A 25,439-nucleotide genomic window follows, 5' to 3' on the forward strand; every position below is an offset into this window, starting at 1 on the left:
ACACATCCCAGGTAGTGAATCAATTCACTTTTTTATCACAGCCACACCCACAGATAAAGAAATGTAAATTATCTTGAAACCAAATAGATTTAAATGTTATATTTCAGATAAATAGATAGATGGATATTTTACAGTGTATCTCATCTATTTCTACCTACAGAGGAAAGAAGAACTCAATCTAATCCTTTTAAGCCAACCTATAACCCCTTTTCTCCCTTAATCTCTCTTGATCTGCAATACAAGATGAAAAGAATTACCATAATGGCAGAACAAAAAATATGAACTTGGTGGAAAAAGAGGAAGAAAGTAACAAAAAAGCAGTAATGTGCCCAAACTGGTTTGGCCGTTTGTAAGCGATCCTGCAGAGAAGAGCAGCATATCAGATTAACAGATTAGCAGAAGGTTTTGACCTTTTGTCAGATAAAAATAATTACAGAATAAAGGGTAAAAAAATAAAATACTGCCCTGCTTTGCTACAGTAGAACAGCACAGCAGGACTGTAAAGCACAGGGGAAAATACCAGATTAGAGACATAAATATTATTTAGTCATGCTGCGTAAATCTATACCAATAAAGCTGGTGGCGTTGGATAACAGGGTCCATGAATGATACGTATATGATATCAATAATGCGAAAATAACAGTGAAAAGGAAAAATCGAGGTGAATTGAGTGGGAGAGATAGGAATACACATTGCCCCTAGTAAGTGTATTGATCTCTGTGCTGCCATATGGACAATAAGCAGACATACATATTGATCCATAAACTAAGAATAACACCAAGAATGGGTTTTTCTCTTTTTAGGATAATATACCATATTTCCCATACTTATCTCTTTTCCGATGTTTCTCACAATTTCCTGTCCTCATCTGGTTTCTTTTTTACTCTTTACTTCCATCCTGCTGAGTTTATGACTTGCTTTCAGGTTTAGTGTCTTATACAACGTCTCACATCATTTCAGATTATAGTCACAAACTTCTAAGTGTTTTTGGTGGAATTGTGTGCATGATGAACTCAAATAAGTCACAATTGGGAAATGAAAAATCAGATATTTAATTTTCACATTTTTCTTTTATAAATAAAAATATGAAAAACATGACATGCATTTACATTCAGCCCCTGTTCTGTTACTCAATTGCCTTTAATCCTTTATAGTAAATACAGTTCACCGTAATCACGGTATAACTACTGCAGGTTTGTTAGTGAACAAAAAGCAAAAATGTAACTTAATGGTGTAATTAGATGGTGGCGGCATCATCCTGTGGGGATGCTTTATTTCAGCAAGGATAGGAATGCTATTTAAAGTTAATTGGAAGACAGAAATAAAAGAAGTGCAACAGAAAAGTTGCAAGAGACTTGGGAACAGAGCGGAGGTTCACCCTAAACATACAGCCAGCGATACAATGTAGAATGGAATCGTTTGGATTTAAGCATATTCACACATCAGAATGGCTCAAAGTTCAGACCTAGATTAAATCCAGTCTCATAAACTTTGGGAAAGAATAGGCAAAAATGATAATCTCTATATGTGTAAAGCAGTTTAATTGCAGCAAAATCTTTGTTCTACAATGTATTGGCTCAGGATGGCTGAATTGAAATGCCCACCACACTTCATATTTTTAGCTGTAAAATGATCCAGCCATTTTACATAGTTGTCCGGTTATGCTCTACTTTGTTTTGATCTGTTACTTAGCCTTAGATAAAATAAATCAAATTTTGTATTTTATTAGTTCGAAGGTGACAAAACAGGATAAAAGTTCAATACCTTTGGGAGATTCTGTATACTCATAACACATACTTATCCAGGTCTTATCTAATATACTTGGTTTGCACCTTTTCTTTTCTTTACTGTTCTTAAAAGTAAGCAAGCCAAGTTACACAGGTTATCTGATGAGTGTAGTATCTGTGCGTAGGTACGCGCGTGCTTGTGTGTGTGTGTGCGAGAATCTTTCTGTAAAAAGGGAGTGAAGCGCAACGATTGCTTGGAGGAGGAGAGAAGATGGTGTGATTAGATGAACGAGGAAGGCAATCCACTGCTCCGAGAGAAAGATAGAACTCTTCATCTTCCAAGTGTGTGTGCGCGTGTGTGTGCGTGAGTGATATGAGCACCTTATGAAATCCTCACTGTTTACAGCACTGAACATTGATGTCCTCACAGAGCATGATCTACTGTTCACTCACAGTGTAGAGGATTGTCAGAAAGAAATACACCTCCTCAACATTCTTTATCAGTTCCTGACATGCACACACACTCACACACGCGCCCACGCACCCAGAACAAGAACAGAAAAGGATAGACCTTTTCTGTTAACCTGTTAGCAGCCATCTTGTTTCACATCTTGTTGGGCGCGCGTGCGTGCTAGAGACGACTGTGTTTTGAGTGTGTGCACGTACACAAGCCTTTGCTCGCCATGGTACAGTAATTTTTTTAATCAAATTGATGGAGAGAGACTGAGAGACAAAGGGAAAAAAAGACAGCGGCAGAGAGAGGGGAGGCGAAGCCAATTTATGTTTCATGATATGGCTGCGCAGCGCTGCACATACACACATGCACATTCACGCTACGCGCACACAAAGGCTCCTAACAGTGGTAACAACGTGTCAAGGCGAGCGCCAGGCAGCTAATTTGAAGTCATTAGATGTCTGCCGTACTGGCAACAATTTGTTACGCTCTCACACGCACAAACACACAGGCAAAAAAAACACATCACAAACACACACTGAGTTAAGAGCCGTCTGCGGATAGCGAGGAGCCTAAATTGTAAACTAATTTAAACATCACTCAGCGTTAGAGAGGCTGCCTGCAAGACAGGCCCCCGGATAACAAGACCAGAGCTCTTGTGTGTCTGTGTGTGTGTCGCTGGTCATGTTTGACACACAGAATCGCCTCATCTAAGAGACTTTTGACATTATACAAATACACGTATCCCTCTGATTGGTTATTTTATTCTAAGATATAAGTTTCTGTGTTCATTTTCAAACTGACATGGCCCTATGCAAACATCTGATATGTCATTAGGAAAGGAAAATGGGGTTTCAGCAGCAGTGTGTCTCCTCGTGTCCCAAAAGGAATCATACGGCTGTACTTTTAACACAAATACATAAGCACAGGTGAGCCTTTTGCTAATTCAAACTGAGAGAAGTCCGTACACACACACTCACCTGTTCATAGCCTGTGCATGGAGCATGAAGAGTAAGCCGTCACACTCTGGGAATTGTGCTTATGTGGAAATATCAGAAGTTATTATTCAAAGGGCATGAAAGGCCTTACCGTCCAATAATATGGATTAGTGACGAGAAGATCTCATTTTAATAGCTCTCAAAGAGGCAACTCCAGATGCATATTAGGCTGCATGTCATGGTGAAGCGTGCATCCGTGTGTGTGTGAAGACTGGAGTGCAGTCAGGTGGGAAGAGGAGGAGAACAGCAAATATTTAAACAGAGGAGAATAAGGGAGTGAATTAAAGAAAGGAAAGGCCATTCAGAATGAGCCATTTATCTGTCAGTAGAATTAGTCTTTTCATCCTCTTTTCTCTTCTTTTACTCACTCTTTCTCTCCGCTTCCATAATAACTAAATGGCTACCAGGCAGTCATACTAGCAGCTCTTATCTAGACTTGTGGACACAAAAGAGAAAGACAGACAGGGCGAGCACTTGACTTGACGAAAGACCAAGGAATGAACAAATGAATGAATCAACGACTGAGAGCCGGAACCTATAACAGAGCGCTTTTTTTTTTTTTTTTTACCAGAACCAGGGGCCTTGCCATTAGTGTGTTTTTTACAACCCCCTCCCATTTTCTTTTTTTATTCAAGAAGAAATTGCTCTTGGGTCTCCCCCTATTCTTTTGCCTCCCTATCTCCTTTTACTTGCTCTGTCTTTTCTTACAGTCTTTCTCCCTCGCTGTTCCCCTTTCAATTTTGACACTCAGGATAAGCGGTCTATGTGTCGGCTGTAACGCGGCATGATTGAGTTGTAAAAAATGGGCAGTGGTAGGTGGAGGGGTGTCACTATTGGTCCAGCCATTTCATCAGTCTCTGTGGAGATGTGGGCTACCGATTGGAGTGGTGATGGAATGAGGAGGGAGGAAGGACATCAACTATGTTATGTCTGCACACATCATGCATTACCATATAAAAATGTAGCCCAAGAGCTTTAGACAGTAGTTGAATTCAGAAAAGTTACTTTTTAATAATTATCGTGTATTAATTATGTAGGTAACATAATTTGTTGACACCCTTTTATTTCCTGCTCTCTTTTTAAAGCACTTTGTAATTTTTATTTATGAAATGTGCTGAATAAACAATATGTAGTTTCTAGCAATAACTGAAGTATCTAGTACATCAGTTACATTAAGCTCTCTCAAAATCCTCCCAAACAGACAGGAACTACTATAAATCAAAAACCAAGGATCTTCCAACTCCCCCATGTGACCTTTTTCTTTATTTTTCTTTCTCTGTCTCTATCTTATTTTTCTTTATGCCATGAAATAACCTCCCATTTGCTCTAACTCCATGGTATCTTCAACCTTTTCATTATTGAGTCAACCTCGACTCAACCTCTGTCTCCTCCCACACTCTTTTCACATTGTCCCTGTCAACTAGCCTTTTATTTCTTTGCTTAAATCAGTTTTTTATTTATGCTGTTGCAGAAACAAGACTCTTGAATGCAAAACATTCAGATAAATTGCTTATTAATCAGAACACTAAAAGAAATATTTCTTGGCCCCAAAAGGAAAACTTCACACCCAGAGTCTTTTGTTTTTGTCTTATTTTTTATGTGTTCTCTTACTTTCAAACAGTGGTTGTCAAATAGAGAATTAATTTGTCAAGTAAATGCAACCCAGCCAAACATTTCTAAAGCAAGCAGCAGTGAGCAAATATTGAATAGCAGAATTACTGCCCTTTTTACCAATTCAGATATAGACGCTGTAGCCAAACAACACACACAAACTGTTGCACATGTTCAAGACTTTGATACTCCAGCTGACATAATTAACACTGGAACACATCGCAGCAAGCTGCATGAGGTACTTTGTATGATTCCCCCCAGGCTTCTTTTATACTTAGCAAAGCATCAGTAAAAAGATTGATGAAATCACCAGAAACAAGAAATACAGCACCCTCACTTTCCTATTCCATTTGGCAACTAAATTGGAACAAAACTTCTTAAACTGAACAATTATTTCTTTCTTCAAGTCTTAATTGCCTCCATTTCTTTCTTCGTTTCTATACCTTCTCCAGTTCATCTTTTAATGTGCCCCCTCTCAAAGCTATTAGGTAGTTTAATAAAATGTCATGAAAACACACAGGGTTAAATATGTCAATAGAAACTCTCACACACTCATGCACACACACGCATTTGCCCTCATTCTGTCTACAAATGCTGGTTCACTTTGACAGTGACAGCATTTAGGCGCCTCCTTAACCCATAAGAAAACTGACAAAATCCTGAAATAGTTCAAATCCACACATTGAGTTAAAACTACATAGTTACATACATTGCATAAAATGACACATAACCATTTTTCACCATCTGTAGTTGTATAAAGTGAAATATTATACAAGGAATGTTAAGTCAGTTAGGAATATGAAAATAATTTATGTTTGCTAAATGGGTTTCTTCACAACATTTCGATTAACTGGTGCATATGTGGAAGTATTTTAGGAGGCACCTTAAACACAGCCTTGTGTGACATCATGGAAACAATAAATGAAAAGACAAGATTTAAAACAGAACTGTCAACTTCTATAAGTCTGGTTTGTCCTGCACTTTCTGGCTTCCTGCCACGCCCTTTTCTTCAAATAGTTCTGTGTAGACAAAAACATCATGAGGATATCTGGTGTCATAATCCACAGTGAAATAACACTTTGTTTTGCCTTGTTGCTGAAAATGTGCTATACAAATAAAATTACCTTTACCTTTACTTTCTGTTTTGATATGCACTGAAAAGCCACAAGGCAAGGAATTAAAGCTTAATTTTTTTAAGCTTCTATCAGGCTGATTACACCAGGATTGGACGTTTTGGGCCACATTGACCCTTTATATTTGGGGGATAAACTGGGACGCGTATAAGCCTGAAAACACATCCCAACGGTGGATTATGGTGGTAGTAGCATCATGTTTTGTGGGACTTTTGCTGAAGGAGGGATGGGTGTGCTTCACTAAATAGATGGCATTATGAGGAAAAAAACATTGTGTAAACACTGAAGCAACATCTTAAGGTTTTGAAGCTTTTACACAGAGACCTTCCAAATGGACAGTAATCCAGCAATATGACAGTAAAGTCAAAGTTTTGGAGTTTCCATCAGAATGCTCTGATCTTAGTCCATAGAAAATAGCAAAATAACCTACATGCCTGATTCATTTATAGTATCGTCAGGAGGAAAAGGAATTTCTTTTGGTAATCCTGACTAGGCAAACACAGGAAAAAGATATTGTGATGTAGTGTCAATTAGTAGGGAAAAATCAACCATTTTGTCTTTTCACAAGGTGTATTAAAATATTTCTTTTCAATTGTATATTTGCACAGAATACACAATTAATATTTCTTGAGAAACTTGAATTATATCAAGAAACATTTTAGATTCAGAAGATAAAAGCATCGTGGCTTGAGTTGGGTTCTCTTTCTTTTCTTTGATGTGGTATAATCGACTGCCATTCCCATACTGTAATGATGTCTAACTTAATCTGACTTTATTGGAATCTGATTTGCATTTGGAATCCCAGTTTGATTTAGTTAATGGGCCTTGGTAGATTTCGATGGCTATCTGCAGGCTTGTGCTTCAAGTCTCTGTTGATTTTCCTTCAGCACTGTTCACTGTGTTTGATTTCCATTTCTGCTCATCCCCAAGGTTTAATATGTGTCTGTTTGCTTGTGTGAGAGAGTGTTTGTCTGTTTTATTGTTCACATCCATGCAAAAGAGATATCTTATTTTCCATTGCACCACCATGAATTCCTCTTGCAGTACAAACAAACTCATCCTTGTTTGCAGATGAAAACAAATATTGATGGAATCAAATTAGGGAAAGAATATTTGATATTTGATTCTAATGTTTGGATTAAATTGGACTTCTTTTATTAGATTAAGGCAGAGGCTTCACCATTATGAGAAAATGAAGCCGTTTTCTTGACTGTGTCTTGCTTTTTTTATCTTCCGACAACCGCAAGGAACACCCTCTCTTACTTTTTGACAAATGTATATCATATATCATATATGAACATATCTTTTGCAAGTTTCTTTTGTCTTTCTTATCAAGATCATTTCAAGATTCTTGACTGTCTTGACACGCATTACTTCAAGTAGCGGAAAAAATTGGCAAACTTATCATGCAAAAGTATTCCGAACCTCTGTCAAAGATTTCAACAATTTTTAAACTGTTTTTACAAACAAAAATCGGAAAAGTGTGCCATGCACTTGTATTCAGCCCCCTTTACTCTACTTTACTTCAATCAACTTCCTTTGACTAATCGCTTACAAAAGCCATTTATGTTACAAATGGATTTGTGTTATTTACTTGTATTTCAATATTTTTGTTTATTTCTTATATTAACTTTTTTGTGTGTTTAGTAAATGAAATGATGATAATCATTTGAGCTGAGTATAAACACAGCTGTTCTCTGGATGCTCCAGAGGTGTGTTCAAGAACATCTGTGAACAAACCACTTCATGAAAACCAAGGAACATAGCAGACAGGTCAGGAATAAAGTTGTAGATAAACATGTGGAAGAAGGACTTCCGGTCAGATGAGATAAAAAATATACATATATATGTATGTTTTCGCCTGCATATAAGGAAAACACTATGTGTGGCAGAAAATGAAGACTTCCTATCATCCAAAACAAATTCTCCACTCTTTGAGACATGGAGGTGGACAATTAGTTTTTGGCATTAAGTCTGACAGAACTTGTGCTAATTTAATTTAGCAAAAATAGCTGTCTCTAAATATTTAAAGCTGATACAAATATACTCCAGATGGTTCCACAAAGTACCAACTCAGAGGGAATGAATACAAACACACAATTTTTTCTACATTTTTATTTGTAAAATAAATAAATAAATAAAGCAACCCATGAAAATGCCTTTCTTATCAGGAGAAAAAAGTATTTGCAAAATTGTTCCTCTGCAATCTGACAATCCTGACCTATCTATGTCAGCTTTTCTCTGCCACACAGACGTTGCAAACACAAGAATACACGCAATCCTTTCCACACAAATTTCTAATTATGTTATCCATGTTTCTGTTAAGAAGCATTTTAAAAACACACACACATCCAAAGAAGTCACTGTACTTGCATACACAGACTCACACAGTTTTTATATGACAACCCAGACAAGCAGATGATGGGCTTACATCATCATCTAAGACATTATGAGCAAACAGTCAGTTTTTACTACTTTCAATTTGCTTCTGTGTTTGTGAGTTTTTGTCTGTGTGTTTGTGTGTTTGTGTATTTGTGCGGTTGTCCTAGACGGAAAAAGAGAGAAATGATATGATGTGATATGATGATATGCTGGCGGGGCATAAAGATAGATGATCATAATTACGCACAGGCCAAACTCCATTTCAAATCATCATCATCCCGGTCTATCTGTTGGAGTGCACACACAGATACACACCAAGAGCTCACGCAGAGATTCTTCCACCTTAACACACACACGCATATCACACACCTGAGGTATGCATACTGCAAATCTAGCGGAAGGAGGGACAGGCTTGTCATGGCTTCACATTATTTTATCTTGGTTCATGCAAAGTTCACAGACAGGCATGAAATGGTTATTCTTCCTCTGCCTCGCTCCGCTCTGTCTTTCTATCTATTCCTTTTTCACTTTTTGTTCCTCCGTAGTCCACTTCATTTTACTCTCCTCTAGCTTCTCCTTCTCGCTGATCTTTTCTATTCTGCTTTTCCTTTTTCCTGCTTCCCCCCCCAACCCTTTCAACCTTTTTAAATAACAGGTTTGATGTATGAGAGTCACCAGCTGAAAACGAAGTAACAAATGCAAACCTATCGTAGACGAGCAAATGAAACCATCTGCAAGCTAGCAGCAGTGTAGGACTGCACATTCTTTCATAGGTTCTCTTTTTAGAAACTGGACTAAAGACAGATGTACTTGACTGCCTGCCTTTACACACATCATGTAATTCCTGCAAGAGTTTGCCACTTTTCACCTGCTGTGTAAGAAATGGCTCTGGCTTCTCCTCTCTTTGGTTTACAGGGCACCCAAAGTAAATACAAACACACACTCGCACACAGTAGTAATAACATGTGTATTTTTGTGTCTGCTTAATCTTGATGGGATGTTTCATCTGCAGGCTGCCATCACAGCTGGCTGCCTTATTGTCTGGGTCAGACTGATGGGCTTCTGTTAAGTGCCTATGGATGTGTGCGTGTGTGTTTGTGTGTCATTTTTCCAGTTTATATGTTTTGGTTTTTTTAGTACTGTTAGTCTTCATGTATCCTTGTACATTATCACATAACTACTTGTTCTCTAATACAAAAGGTAGTTTTCTCCTTGTTGTCTGACCACTATATTTCCACATTGGAGTATGTATGCGTGCGCATGTGCCTTGTGTGTGAGTTGTCTATCGAGCCACACACAGCCGAACCAAACCATTGGCTTGGTTGCTGATGATGACATATGAGTTCCTGGCCTTGGTAATGGCTGTTAAATCTCATAATTACACGCTTCTTTATTGCAATGCATAATGACCCCACAGCACTATTGGACAATTAATTAAGATTTTCAGCCCAGGCTTTTTCAGGCCCAGATGAGGAGCTGGAATGAGGTCTAATGTTCTTGTCTTCAAGCAACGACATTAAGACATGGTGCTTCAGGAAAGGAGGCTCCGTGTGGATTCGTTTTTATCTCTGCCGCTGTGTCCCTCTGTTTATGTCTTTCACTCCCTTCCCTTCCTCTTTTATGCATCGCATCAGTGGTTGAAGCCTATCCTCTAGCTGACTGGGTTCTCAATGGTGATTTTGGCAAACATATCTCTAATCTGTGAATGGTAAATTAATCCCTGTGGAGTTTCAGTGGTGCTCCCTTTATGGAAGCTACGGGGGATTAGACAGATAGAATCAACACAGCCTCATAATCTCATATGGAGACACCAGGCCTGGATAAGGACCACTGGGTTTGTTTTAAAGCCACAATCAGTAAGATTTTGCTGATACACCAATTATGCCGGGGAGTAGATCCTGTGACGTTATTTTTAAATACTTTTTTAATACATTTGTAAACAAAAAGCAATGTTAGATCTACTATAAAAGGCCAGATGTCCTGGATTTTTAAAAAGACACATATAGATGATCTGTAATGAGATCTCCCAATTATACCTACTGGGCAAACCATCATCCACTGACAGGTGAGGCGCAAAATATAAACTCGTCACCATGACGTGTTATTGGGTGGGTTGAATTAGGCTGCAAGAGAATATTTTGTCCTCCAAGTTTACGTAAAAATTTGACCAATTGACGAAAACCACATTCTGATTGCTGGACAATGAGGTCAGCATCCCCAAAATTGAAGCTCTAATTTTGATATTATTGATTAATTATTGATAGTGTTTTGATAACTGGGCAGTGATCAGAAAAACAGAAGTGGGCTCATCTGATGATGCATAAAGGAAGCAAACGTTAGATCATATAGTTCATATGGGTTTGCAAAGCAGCAGAACAGTCACGGTGCCCAGTCCATCCCTGGGAACCGTGACTTGGGCTCCAGTTCCCAAGACCTCAATTCAGTCAATGATGTTCTGGACAAACAAGTCCAATCTATGATGGCCTAACTTTCCAACTTATAGGACTTAAAGGATCTGCTGCTAACATTTTTGTGCCAGATCCCACAGCACACCTTCAGAAGTGTACTGGAGCTTATGCCTTGATGACTCAGTGCTGTTTTTGCAGGAAAAGGTGGACCAACACCATAATAGGCAATAGGCAATCTGTCATAATGCTGTACTTGATTGGTGTCCTATCAGCATTGACTCTTGTTGCATTTTAAGTTTGTAATCATTAGTAACGACCAGCAGCATTACATGGGTTGTATATGTTTGTCGAAAAAGGACAGACAGGAAGTTACTTTGTAAGCTGCTCAGCTGTGTGTATACACAGTTAATTCCCTGGACAGATTTGTGCACACACACACACACATGCTAACACACTCAGAGTGGTCAATCCGGTCTGCATCAGCAATATATTGATGGAGGGAATGGCAGGATGCAAAGGTGGAGGATGAGGAAAAGGACGGATGATAGAAGTAAAGGAAAAAGTGAAAAGAGTATTAGTCATGAAGGGCTGAAAAATGAGGTGTGAACTGCAGCAATATATTTATTTCAGTAAAAATCATTAAGTAGAACTGAAGGTTATCCCTGGAGCAGGTCTCTGGTCTCTATATGGAGTCAAAGAGACTTGGCCTCAGTGGAGCTTGGAGTGCTCATACACTTAACTACACATGCACACACCCACACTCCTTGACTCTGCCCTGGTGGAGCTGGAAGTAGGTAATTAAAATGTAAATATTGATATTTTATTATTTGAAATGGCTCCACTGCGATGCTCTTAATGTCACTCCATCTGTCGTCTCCACGGAGACCTGGGGTTGCCCTGGACGACCTCAACGACCAGCTGCCCCCACCCAGGCAACCCCACAACGGCAACAGCTAACACACTAGACAACGCCTTCGTGTTGAGACAATATCATTTTGGGTCTAATTAAGTGTTAAATATTAGCACCCGCAACCATAGAGACAGCACACACACCAAACACTCACACACACCATGCCTCCTCTCTTCTACGTCTCTGTCTTTTACACACACACACACACACACATGCCCACTTACAGAGCACTCATCTTCACTACAGCAATGGGAAGATTTTAAGTGTTAATCTTGCAGTGCTGCTGATGGTGTCTAATGTATGCAATTAACAGTCAGGCAGGGCTGAGGGTTTGGTAATTAGCTGGCTGTTCACACTGATTAGAGGCTACCGCAGCCCTATGACTGCTCTGCTCTCCCCCAGGCCGCATGGAGGAAAGGGGGGTTGGTGAAGAAAAGAGAGCTCAGGGGGGGGAAGGGGAAAGAAAGGGGAAAAGATATTTTAACCAAGAATGTTTGAGAGGATGAGAATCCAGGAGTATAATTGTGTTTGTAATGTATCTTTAGTAAATGCGACTACATTGAAATTTAAATACAGTTTTGAAATCAGTGCTATGACCAAATACATAAGCAAAATTTCTGTATTTTTGTTTTATTATTTTGGCGGAGGATTCAATGCAGCTGCCTCTATCGAGGAACTTAAAGCACTTTTTTTTAATTTTATCCAATCTGTCAGTTGTATTCACCGGGTCAGACCACAAATAACACTAAGAATCGCTATCAGCCAGGAGAACTTTACAGGGATTTTGGCCATGAATGCTGAAATGTAACATATGATTTAGAAGTCTATGTCATGTCAACTCCAAACCCAATGTGTCTTAAAACGCATGTGGGCGTGTGCCTATGTGTGCGTGGAAGAGAACGTGTATCCTGTGTGTCTTTAAGCTCTTTTAAATTAACTGGTTTTCTGGGTAGATTTGTTTCCATCTCGTTGCGCATCTCTGTGTAATTGGGTCAGCTGGTGGATGTGTGTGTTTGGGTGTGTGAGTGCAAGACAGTTTGCGTTCTTCACATTTCTTGTGTGTATTGTTTCAGCCTGGCCAATGCCATCACAGGGGGCCCATGTTCATTTTGGCTGTCGTCTGTCCGTATGGTACGGAACAGTTTGAGATACGAACCCACAAACATAAACACCCACACACACTCAGAGAGCACTACAAAGGAGCACTTGCATTGCCCAGCAGGAAACAATTTGCGCATGTTTAAACACAAACACATACAGACAGTGTAGTGAGAGCGAGCACTGGAGTTTCATGCCGTCACACAGTGTGCCTGCATGACAAAAACACACACTGAGATACACACAGGGCACCGTTGAGCTGGTAACTGTTGGAAACTTCACGCATCCTCATGCAATCTCGGTCTCAGTGGGCCAGTAGACTTAAATCTGTCCCCTGCAGGACACAGTATGTGCACATGCTGAACATGGAACATTCCACTGTTGGAAATGAACAATGAGAAACAATCAAAGAAAATTCATTGAAACTCCATTGTTCTCATCTCCTCTTGTCTACCTATAAGAAGATCTGACGCACTGAGTGTTTGGTTGCCTTTTTTTTTTTTTTTTTTTTTTGAAAATTCTTGTCTTTCCATTCAACTTCCCATGGATATATCATGCTGTGAACATCCAGCTTCTTTAGCAAGAATGTTTAGTGACTTTAGGGACTCCTTTTAGAAAATAAAAATTAAAATTTGTTTGATTTTCATGTGGACAAAGTGTTAAATTTTTTTGACACTTTTGTAGTGAAGTGAGACATCATCGTCTTTTTACGTTGTCATTAATGAGCGTAAGGCAATTATGCATGAAGACGCACTCCTTTGTGCCCTGATTTTGCTTACTGCGTAAGCAGTTCCACAACTTTGTGTTTTACATATCTGGGATGCAGCTTAAAGCAATTAATTTCTTAAAACTTCAAGTCAGATAACTTTCAAAAAAAAATGTGGATTACAGCTGTCACATTGTTTAGGCTGAGTGAAACATCTGGTTGCCCTGTAGACATGATCAAATAAGTAGCAGCTATTTTAACAGAACGAAAGGGAGATCCCTGGCTTCATTATGACATAAATAACTGGGATATTTATGTTCTTTATATTTACGTATTTACAAGTAAAAATCCTTGAGCATCTTCCCATGCATCCATTGTCTTACGTTTATCGAGTCACATGGGCAACAGGTCCGGGATGGAAATGCAGACATGCCTCTCCCCCAGTGATAACACCAACCTCATACAATCACAGCGCTTCTCAGTGAAATGTGTTTTAAAAAGTGAACATAGGAAAACATGAAAGACGGTGCAACTTGTCAGTCCTCAGATTACATTCAGAAGCTTTACAAAAACTTTACAAAGCCTTTTTTTGTCATCAGTACCCCCTTTGTCTGTCTCTATATCTGTACGTATATGGCATTTGTCCAGCTGCAGTTCTTAACAAGACCTTAAAGAGTATCCAAGCCTTTGTTTATCATACCCTAACCTGAAGTGTTCCACTTTGGGCTTTGAAAACTGTAAAAAATAAATAAAAAAAAACTTGTAAAGCCATCGCATTTGGTGTCAACATATTAGCATATGTAAATCTTGGCAGCCCCTCACACTGTTGGGAATATAAATAAACCAAATACTACCTATTAATGGGAAAAATAAGCTTAACAAATTTTTATCCTCTGATGTAAGACAAAATATAGGTTTTTGATGTGTAGAAGTTTCATGCTCCAGTAAAACATATCACACTTATCTTGCTGCAGCATTGTTGGCCTATTTTATCTAACCTAAAGTCTCACAGTGGGATTAAGTTGGAAGTTGGCTCATTTTGATTAGATGTAGCCCAGCAGCACTGATTTGACCTGCTTCTCTGCTGGCAGCACATCGGCCATGTGCACACATTTTCACAAAATGTATGGTGTAGAGGTATTATCCGCCATGGAGGACCATGAATAAACTTAAACCACTGAGACAAAACTGTCCAACTGAATATTAGAAAATCATAGAGTTGGTGATCAAATTCGGATGCCCTTTGACGGTCTATATTTGTTTGTGGCTTTTTAATATTAGCTTGCAATTAACAATGTTGACAAATATTTACTATCATGAATAAACCATAAAAAAAATGAAGAAAAAAAACCTGTTTACATTTTTTACTTTGTAAATATAACTATAAAACGTATGTCTTCTGCTTAATAATAAAATAGAATATTCCAACTTTTTTCCCCATTGAAAATGGCTAACATTGCACGCAACTATTTCACCTCAAATGCACATAATAAAAACATTAGTTAGTCATTTGTAATGCGATGCGTTTTAGTTTGATATGCTAATCGCTACTGAACAATGTAGATCACAGTAAGATTTAAAAGACCTTTAAAAAGACGGATGCAGCAGTTTGTGAGTTTTGAAATGAATTTCAAGAGGTCTCAAAAGTATTTGGAACATTTCTTTAGGCCAATATCAAGAAACTCATGTGGCTACAAGAAACATGTCACTTAAGGTGAGATGCTTCTTGTGTCCTGACTTTTCTTCAGTCAAATTTTGTTGCAGCTAAATCTCTTTCTTTTTTTTTCAACATAAAAAGTCGATTCAACATCAAGATGAGAACATTTATTAATAAAGACCTGGAGGACATCAACATAAAGGGTGTTGATGTTCTTGGTGCAGTCATCAACACCCTCTTGTTTCCTTTTCCTAAAAAAATAAAGGTCAAACTACTGACCTAGGAATTTGCTAGTTGTATTAAGTTGTATAATTGTGTGCAATGTTAATAACAGTGACCAGATCCCCATAATAACACCTGTTTCATTATGCTACACACACAGAGACACACACACAAATATATTTGTTGATGCAACAGTTATCACACACCAGCATAGCATGCTCATACATACACTGAATCGCATTTATGTGTTCATAAGCATCAATCGCTTCTCACTGGTTCCAGTTTGCCCCGTAACCACACAAAAACAAATATAGGCCTCCGAGATATGTGTGTTTGTGTGCATCTGCGAGGCAACTGGAGCGTGAGAGAGGGCTATCCTGTAGGTGTGTGTGTGTGTGTCTGAGCCCGGCTGTTGTGCGGTCTCCGGTGTAAACGTGCAGTCAGGACTCATTTGGCAGACAAACAGGCCGCAGGGTGGCTGGGGAATCAACGTGTGTTTCCTTGTGTGTGTGCGTGTTTGTTTTCATGTGGCTATCTGATGGAGAAAAGTGAAAAGAAAAGAGAAAGAGAGCACAAGAGCAAGCAGAGGAGGTTAAGTTTGCATGACTGCACTGCAGCCTCTTTCTGTCAGATGCCGTGTGGCACATGCACAGAGAAACACACACACCCACGCACACACAGACCGTTACGCACTTATGGTGAAAAATATACTAAAACTCATGAAAAGGCACAAAACAAGCAGCATTCCACGATTTCTGCTTCCAGACAGAACCATAATTGGCTGCTCTCAACGAACAGCCGCATAAGCTTCTTATAGATCTACACATTTCTGAGCAAATGTTTGGTCGTTTTAATGTACGCTGCTCCACATCCAACTAAGCAACTAAATATAAGTTCAAAGCTGCACACATTACAACAACCTTACAACCCACTCACACCTCCTAACTCAGTATGAGATGCCTTATCAACAATGGGCAGAAAGGAAATGTAATTAGAACCAAATAAGGAACCTTCTTTTGTCAATTGAAATCACAGGTATGAAAGAAAGGTCTCCACCCCTCCCACCTCCACCATCAGCTCTCCTCCTACCTCCTCTCCCCCCACTTTTACTTTCTTCTCTCCTCCACCGCTCTCTCTCTCATACTTTCTCTCCCTCCATCAATACCCCTCTCTCTCCATCATCAGCACTAAATTCCCATTGATGTTTCTTTTCTTCTGCTGTATCGATCGCTTCATGAGAAGGAGGGGAGGAAAGGTGGAAGAGAAGAAGGGAGAGATGGTGTTATCTGTTAATTAATTTGTCCTGAAGCCGGCCGCCTATTAATCAGACAGATAAGAGGCATTGGATGGCTGAACGGCGCAGACAGGCTGGTGAGGCAGAGAGAGGGAGAGGCACACACACACACACACACACACACACACACACATGCTTGGGTGTGCACATGCAAAGACTCATGTATGGGCATTTTGTGTAAGTAGACTATGGGAAAATACAACAAGCCAGCACCATGAAAGTGTAGCTTTGTTTATTATTTACTACGCTCAAGATATACAAATCTTCATAGAATAGTTGCAGCATAAAGACACTTCATCCTGATAAAAATCCTTGATGTGACTCAAAAAGAAAAGCTGCACTTTCAGCTCAATAAATTAATTACAAGGTTTTAATTATTGGTCTTTATTTGCATGCTGTGTGTGTGCGTGTGTGTGCAAGTGTGCACTTTATTTGTAATTAGGAGGGATGTGTTTGTCAATGACCACATTCACAAACCCACTTATCATGCAGATGATTTTTGACAATGTAAACAATTTTTTATTAATAATAGTTGTGCTTATTTTAATTTGTGTACAACGTTTTTGTAATCAGGATCTCAAATATCTCACTTTTGAGAGTGAAAAGGTTGTTTTTTTTCTTTTATGTTTTTTTGCAAGGGACTATATTTTGATTGTGTGTGTTTGTGTGTGTGTGTTTTTATATCTCTTGAAATGAAATATTTTGCCGAAAGTTGCACAACACCCAAGAACATTACAATCAACACTATCTTGCAGCTTTGCCTTAATGAGGCACCTGTCCCCAATACACAAACTCCACCTAATATATCCAGCATCTCAAGAGGAGGCCTATTGCAGCAGATGTTGCTAAAGTTATATCTGCCTTCTCATCTGCCTGTTTTCTTGGCAGGATGCTCTGTTCCAACACACACACACACACACACACACACACGCACACACCAATGAACAAACTGGGGGAAGTGGCTCTGCAATGAGGTCTGACAGGTGTGCTCTCATGGTCCACTGTCGCTGCATTCTCTATGAAGGTTTGCACTCATGAAAAAGCAGCCATGTAGGCAGACAGGCAGGTGTGAATGGACAGGTGTGTGAGGAAGGGACAGCTGTGAGGAGATGTGTGAGTGGGCAGGTGTTCCATTAAAGAGAAATAAAAAGGAAAAGAGAGAGCGTTTGAGTTTATCATGCAAAAGTAAGACAATTACAAAAGGAAAGAAAACAAAAACATAAGGATCATACCATAATTAGGAATAATATTTAAGCATTTAAATGGACAAGATGCATGAAAAGGGAGCAAGAAAAAAAAAAGAACAAATAGATGAGATCAATCAATGAAAGACAGACTCAGATATAAAAGCACAGGCTGTGGTGAAAAAGACAGATCTCCAAATGAAAGGACATGGATTGACCACTAAAGAAACCAGCAGTTTTAAGGCCGTAGCAGCAATTAGTGTGTGTTTTGAGTAGCGCTGCAGTGATGTCCAGCATTGATCCATGGAGGCTGTGGCAGGCTGAGATAAGGCTTACCATCCCCCAGGGAATAGCCCTGAGCGAAGGGGACAGAGGAAGTGGAGGAGGAGTACTGGAAGGAGGATTCTGGTCAAGTTAATGGATGAAGGGTAAAACAGAAAGATAGAAAGGAGTTGAGCTTGACCCTTTTATCCTGGCTTTTAAATATCTTCCTCACTTTGTAGTTTAACTTTTGATTACTTAATGTAATCTATGGATTTGGTTACTTGCTATAGCAGTATAACTAATGAGTAAAGGTAATTCAGTCTTGGAATATATTTTAATGTTTTGAAAAAGTGTTCTTTTCTTTGAAAAAAAAAGTGCTCTGCAATATGCTTTTATTCTCTCCTTCCCAAAAACATTCATTCAGCACTTAATTTATGTCGAGACTTTATACGCACCTCAATATGAGTTTGTTGAAATTCAAAATGCATAAAACATTAAACTTGTGCATTTGATTCCAAATGGCAGAAATAAAAACCAGCAAACACACATAAAGGAAGAAATTAAGAAATTTCCCTTCCTAATGTTCGTCTTTTGGATGTGTCACTTTTCTCCAGGTTTCTCCACGCTGTCTTTGGCAGACCAGATGAGTCTACTGCAGAGTGCATGGATGGAGATCTTGATTTTGCGTGTTGTGTATCGCTCACTCTCCTTTGAAGACAAAGTAGGAGGCTTCACTGTTTTCTTCTTGCTCAAATGAAATTGGCAGATTCCAATCTAATTTGTGTCTTTTTTCCTTGCTTCTTTGTAGCTGGTGTACGCTGAGGACTACATAATGGACGAGGACCAGTCAAAACTAGCTGGCCTTCTGGACCTGAACAACACTATTCTTCAGCTGGTCAAGAAGTATAAGTCTATGAAGCTGGAGAAGGAAGAATTCGTCACTCTCAAGGCTATTGCGCTGGCTAACTCAGGTTTGGAACTGTTCACTCTTAGCTGTTTTTCTTTCTCTGCGCACTGATATCTGTCTGCTGAGAGAGGGTTAATCCCAGGAATCTAGTTTATTCCCGTGGGGCTCATTTAGGATGAAACAGCAGAGCCTGATTTCAATACCATGCATACAAACACACAACAACACTCCTGTGCATGTTTGATGAAGTATGCTTACACATAAGGGGATGGATTTTTTGTTGTTGTTGTTGTTGTTGTTGTTGTTGTTGTTGTCAAGTTTACCACTTCCACTGTTACTGCCACCCACATTTATCTTGTCATACTCCAATTGTCACAAGTGCCGCTCATGCCCACACATATTTTATGCATGCATACTCAGAGGGGGTGTAGTACAAACATGCACAGACATGTTCAATCTGAATTCAACCCCCAAACAAAGTGGCAATCCCTTTTATAATTAGCATAGTCGTCTCTTCAGATGCCTGTTAAATAAAGTAAAATCATTAGGCTCCCGAATCTGTCGATAAAGGCCCGTCTCTGATGTGTCCAGCTGCATCGACAGCTGACTGACGCACACGCACTCCCTCACACACACACCTTCTTCCTCTCATGACCTGTCTTTTGAACTTTGTCTTGGAAGCCAGCCAGCTCTTCAGTACTCTTTAATTACAAGGAGGAGGCTGTCAATACAATGTGTTTAAATGGGAGAATGTACTGCAAGCGCTTTCAATGGGTGAAGTAGGACACTTTTTCCTGTGTCAGTCTTCATCTGTGCTCGCCAACAAACCAAACATTTACACATAAATTTATAAACTAGGCTGTTTTTCATTCATCTTTCTGACATGGTAATCACAGGAAAAATATATAAAATCAGGAATGTGGATCTAAAAGTAATTTGAAGTAGTTCTTTTTAACAGACAGAGTGTACATACATGTTTTAAAACATTGGTGATGTGTTTTCCAGTAGACTTTCTGTGAAATTCTCCTATTTGTCACAAGATGTGACAAGTAGGATTTTTGTTTCCTTACCAAATATTCCTTTGTTAAGGAACCTGTGTTTCCTTACCAAATGCTATTTCTATAAATTTATACACTTTGCTGACTCAGTATTTTTTAAAATCTTTGGAATTTAATCTAAAAAAATAGTTGATGATGAAGACAAGAATGACTGCAGTGCTCTGTGTCTTCTCTCGATTCAGTCCATTTATATATTGGCAGTTTACAACAAACATCATCACCATGAGAAATAGATACCATTCATTTAAATAAATACATATACTATACAATCATTTAGAGAAAGTCAAATTCTACTGCATATTTTTTTAATTTGATCAAAGTTTTAATAAAATTTAGTCAAATTACTTTCTAGTAATGTTTGATAAAAATGTGCCTACTTTCTAAACAGAGGAGAGATTTCAGGAATAAATGGGCAGTGACTTTAACAGCCCGACTTAAGGGAAGATTGAATCAATCCCCAATTTTGGAGTAATAAACAGCAAAAGGGCATTATAAAACTAGTTAGTAAAGCATAGTTGTATTTTTTTAAGTATTTGAATACATTTTTATTAATTTGAATAAAAATTAAAATAGCAAATATAAAGCACAAGTTTTGATAACAATTATGTCTTGTTGTGAACCAAAACATTGTGACTGATGTTGGAATTAATTTATTTTGCCTAAGTAAGCAGGTAATACCTAAAACATAAAATTCATAAATTTATCTGTTGGTTTTCAGGAACAACATCCATATTTATTTAACAGACAATAATCATTTAAAGCAACAGATTATCAAAAAAAAGATAACTTAAAACTGTAGATTCCTATTCTTATCATAATCATAATCAATTTGTTTAAAAAGTAGCACTCGTGATTTGACTGATTGAGCACCATGTCAGGTTTTTCTGGTCAGGTTTGAGAATCACAATCTCGTACTAAACTATATTAACGTCGGTCGATTTTGAGTACAGTCTTTTTATTGGCATTTGCAGTTTAATTTACTTTCAGAAAAACATATACCAGGAGTCTCTAAATAATTAATCAAAAAAAGATAATTCAGACTGAAGAAGTCCTGGATAAGCACCTTCTTCTAGAATCCAGTTATATATTAGCGTGACTGTAATGACAGGCTGCTAAACTCTGTGGGAAGTTTTTTAAATTTCATCACTGATGTCCATATACAGTAAGAACTTTGTATCTTTGCCCAGACTCTAACTGCACTCCAAGACAACAGAATGCTAGCATTAGCATTTTGAAGGGCACTGACACTAATTAATTCACAGGATGCTAATCGTCTGCATTAATGAAGCCAAGCCTTAAGAAATGTTAGCAAACGTGCCCCACATGTAAAGAAAGCTAAACTGGCCATGGCAAAAAGGAGGTACCTGTGTGTTGTGGTGTAAGTGTGTGTGTGCTTATGCTTGTGTTTTCCCTCGTTTATATGTGAATTAGTTCCATGTTAACATGTACTCTTTTAACAGCCTTATGTGCTTGTGCTCATTAAAGTCTGCTGTTTTACTTGAGAGGGTACAGCAGGTCACGGCACAGGCAGAAGCCATGTCTATCAGCTTAAACTCTACACTAATAAAAAATAATGTGAAACTCATTAAATTTCCATAAAACTTCGTCCCGAAAAGAACTGGCTGCACATAAGGAGGGTCCTTACTTTAAATTAAACAATAAAGAAAAGTAGAATTGTTTTTTATGGAGTTTATTAATAGTACTCCTTTACTGACTTGTCAGCAGAAGCCATCTCCACATAATGAAAGGTTCATTTACTTAATATTTGGCCTAAAATTATTCAAAAAGTAAGCCAATGTAGTTTTATATGCAAGCAAAATTTTGATGATACATTTACTTCTCTCGTTTTTTAATAAATTCATCCACCTTCTTCTTTCTTTACAACCTATTTGCTGGCAAACAATCATTAAACTGCAAGGAATAAAAATACAAGGCAACACAACAGCTGATCTCGACCCAAAAACATGATAGACTGAGCTTTTTATTGATCCCAAAGAAATCAGTCCGCTGACCGCTCTCGTCCCGCATACTGATGTATGTATTACCCTCCCTAAATTCAGCGATGCGTGTTGGTGTGTGTTTGTGTGTGTTAATGCGGAAATCTTTGTGTAAATGTTGACTCGTTTTGTCTCTTTGAGCATCATCATTTATGTTCGTTTCCTCTGGTTTTTAATGTCAGTGACCAGGTTCCTTTGGTTTTATTCCCTTCTGCTCTCGTATTTTTCTTTTTCTTTTGTCTTTACTGTGTGTTTTTAACTTGTGTGCATGTGAATGTGCCTCTAGTGATTAAAAGCATAATATTATGTGGAAAGCTGGGTGTGGTATAAGTGCAGTGGCCATTGATAGTTGACTTGTAATTATTATTTAACATGCATGTAATCATTGATCAGTACATTGATCAGAGGTTGTGGGCCAAAGGCCAGCTCACATTAGGACTTTGCATCCCAAAGGAGCAATACGGAGCATTATTACTGAGACATTCTCATTCTTTACTGCTGTACGTCCAAACACACCAAGAGAGTGAAGACGTGAGCAGCTACAGATTTTTACACACACACACAGAAACTATGTTTGCTGTTGCTGCATCTCTTCATTGTTTCAAGAATCTATCTCTTTTTTTTATCCTCCCACTCGTCTCTTCACCTGTCCATTCATCACACCCACTGGCGCACCCTTCAGAGACATTGAGAAAAGTAGTGTCTGGATTTATGTGCTGCTAAAACTACATCAGTGTTCTTGCTTTTAGTAAAAAACAAAGATTTATGTATGATGGCTACTTAAAATCCTAAAACGTTGTCAGTTAATATTTTTGTTTCAATGCCACAAAAAATCTGATTTTTGACTAAATGAATCCATGCTGAATCGTCTGTTTTATACTGATTTTTCTTTCAATTTGACCGTTTGCCTCCAGACATTAAAATCCCTCAAAAAATCATTTGAATTTATATTTGCTCCAAATTTTGGATTAAATCCTAAGCAGAGATCCGTTGACTTGCAAAAAACTGCAGGGAATGATTAGCAGTTGTTGCATGGAATTAACAGTTGGATAGTTAGGAAATGACAAAGAAATAAAGCCCTTCAACGGGACTGATTTAAACAATTTGTCGACAGATGGCCAATTTCCACAAATATTCAATGTCTTTTTGCCACCAAAGACAGCAAGACCAGTTTTTTGTTGTTTTTTTTCATTGTAGCATTGTAGGCATCTTATCCCATGAAATGACAAAGTATTATCTTTTTAATTTTATTCTGACATCGACTTTCCTCTCTGTCCAGACTCCATGCACATTGAGGATGTGGATGCAGTACAGAAGCTCCAGGATGTGCTCCATGAGGCCCTGCAGGACTATGAGGCTTCCCAACACCAGGAGGATCCCCGCCGGGCTGGCAAGCTGCTTATGACTCTCCCCTTACTCCGTCAGACCTCCACCAAGGCTGTGCAGCATTTCTACAGCATCAAGCAGGATGGGAAGGTCCCAATGCACAAACTCTTCTTGGAGCTGCTGGAAGCCAAGGTCTGAGGGCGGGGACTGGAACGAAGGACAGATAGAGGCCAGTCTGAGTGACTTGAGCTACATGTCAAACTTTGATCAACAACTTCGAATGACCTCTTGTTCTTTTACATGCAGATTCTCCTATACTTGCATACACAGACGTGCAAACACACACAGATATGTTCTTAAAAGTTGTTGGCTGACACATCCCCTACAGAATCGATCAAAACCATATACCTGAGCCCTACAGCACTAGTTGTTGACTAAGGAGCGTTCACTGGAACCTTTTTTGATGAAGACAGGGACAGGAGGACTCAACCCTACAAATGGCCAATGAAAGACAACAGGTCAGAACAGGTACTTCATGGCAGTTATACAACAATTACCAGATTATTCAGATTGTGACAAAACACTTATGCATCAAATAACTCTTAAAATGTTAATGAAAGACAACTGAGGGAACATAATAGACAATAAAACTCTCCACATTACTTCTGAAAGACTCTCAGACTATACCCATATTTTCTTTCCACAATTCCATTCGGTATAAAATAATTTTTTAAAGTTCAACACGAACTGAGTGGGGAAAAAATCAATACAAAGAAAATACTGACATTGGTTTTAGGTGTACATGTACAGAGAAGTTTGGATGGATGGACTGAAAGAAAAGAAGAGGATATTTGCCCTGCCAAAGAATGGAACCACCCATTCAGAGGATGCCATCAAACGTTACAGTTATAACCCCAATCTGTTCTGGTTTTAGGTGGTTTCCAATCCTGGACCTAAAAAAAAAAAAAGAAAGGTTGCCCTCCGCTTGTCAGTTTTTCTTACGGTTGTTGCTGGGTTAGAGCACCTAGGACCAGGAATGGAAACAAACACTTTAAACATTTTCTGGTTCTCTGGTTTTCCATGACTCCCTTTTTTCAATAGCACCTGAGTAGCTTCTGCTTCATGAAGACAATTGATTCTAGTCAACCAAAATTGTCAGCTGTGTTTGCATCGTTGATGAAACTAGGAACGATTTTTTTTTTTTAAAAAGGGCAGCTAGACAATGCTATTGTCTGTTGGCCTATAAGACTGCATTTGAGTCTTAACACTCAAGTTGTGTTGACATTCAACACCATAATCAGACTTGTGAATCAAACCCGTCTTCCTAACAAAAACCTTCAAATAGTTCACATTTTCTTTGGAGGTAAATACTCTGTCATTCACCCCTCTTGTGTTTGGATATCTGTTTGAAACATTTTTAGCTGTTTGGGATCCAGGGTTGCAGCTCTTCACATACAATATTGGTAGCAGTTTCACTCTCTCAGTGTGCCATTAAAAATGGTCTGGCCCAGGATCACCATCCACACCCCAAAGTCTCACCTCACTACTGCCCTCGTCACCCTAAAGTGTTCACAACTTCCTGTGTCTTGTGACTCTCTCAAGAAATGTAGCAGAAGATTCAGTCACTGGACAAAATACAAATCAGACGTAAAGGTTTGCTGACTAAACTAACTTAAGAACAACTGTTTTTGCTTTAAAATAACTTGTCTTTCTTTTTTTTTTCTCTCCTAAAAATAATCATAATGGTAATACCAATATTAGTGTAAATATTTTCATCCTGTATATGACATATATCCCAGCTTTGTTTTATGTTTAAAATTTATCTTGTCACAACTGAGTAAGTCAATGTCTTTTCTTTTATTTCCATCAGCCTGACCACTGTCAACATTATCACATATATGTAACAAATATCACAAGTAATAATGTGTTAACAATTCAGTTTGTCTTAAAACCTCTGAGCAATAGTGGTTTTTAGTAGGAGGATTTGGGCATTTGGACAAAGTTTGCAACATTAACATTTTTTGTGCCAGTCTCAAATTTGGGGAAGGATGTATTCAAAGAAAAAAATGCAGCTTTTCTTTCTCTGTAAAACTTGCTATAAGC

At 38.5% G+C, this 25,439-nt stretch overlaps 1 protein-coding gene across 1 annotated transcript; it reads left to right on the forward strand.

The window, feature by feature from the left end:
* Position 1: 1 nt before the first annotated feature.
* Positions 2-24,534, forward strand: LOC122820443 (estrogen-related receptor gamma; the record flags this gene model as incomplete). Its single annotated transcript, XM_044097870.1, has 4 exons — positions 2-11; positions 18,663-18,769; positions 18,857-19,019; positions 23,290-24,534. Coding segments are annotated over 4 exons (525 nt in total), but the record flags the coding sequence as incomplete, so codon positions are not given.
* Between the last annotated feature and the right edge of the window lie 905 nt (positions 24,535-25,439).

The sequence above is a fragment of the Gambusia affinis genome, linkage group LG02 (assembly GCF_019740435.1).
Source record: "Gambusia affinis linkage group LG02, SWU_Gaff_1.0, whole genome shotgun sequence".
Classification (NCBI taxonomy): Eukaryota; Metazoa; Chordata; class Actinopteri; order Cyprinodontiformes; family Poeciliidae; genus Gambusia; species Gambusia affinis.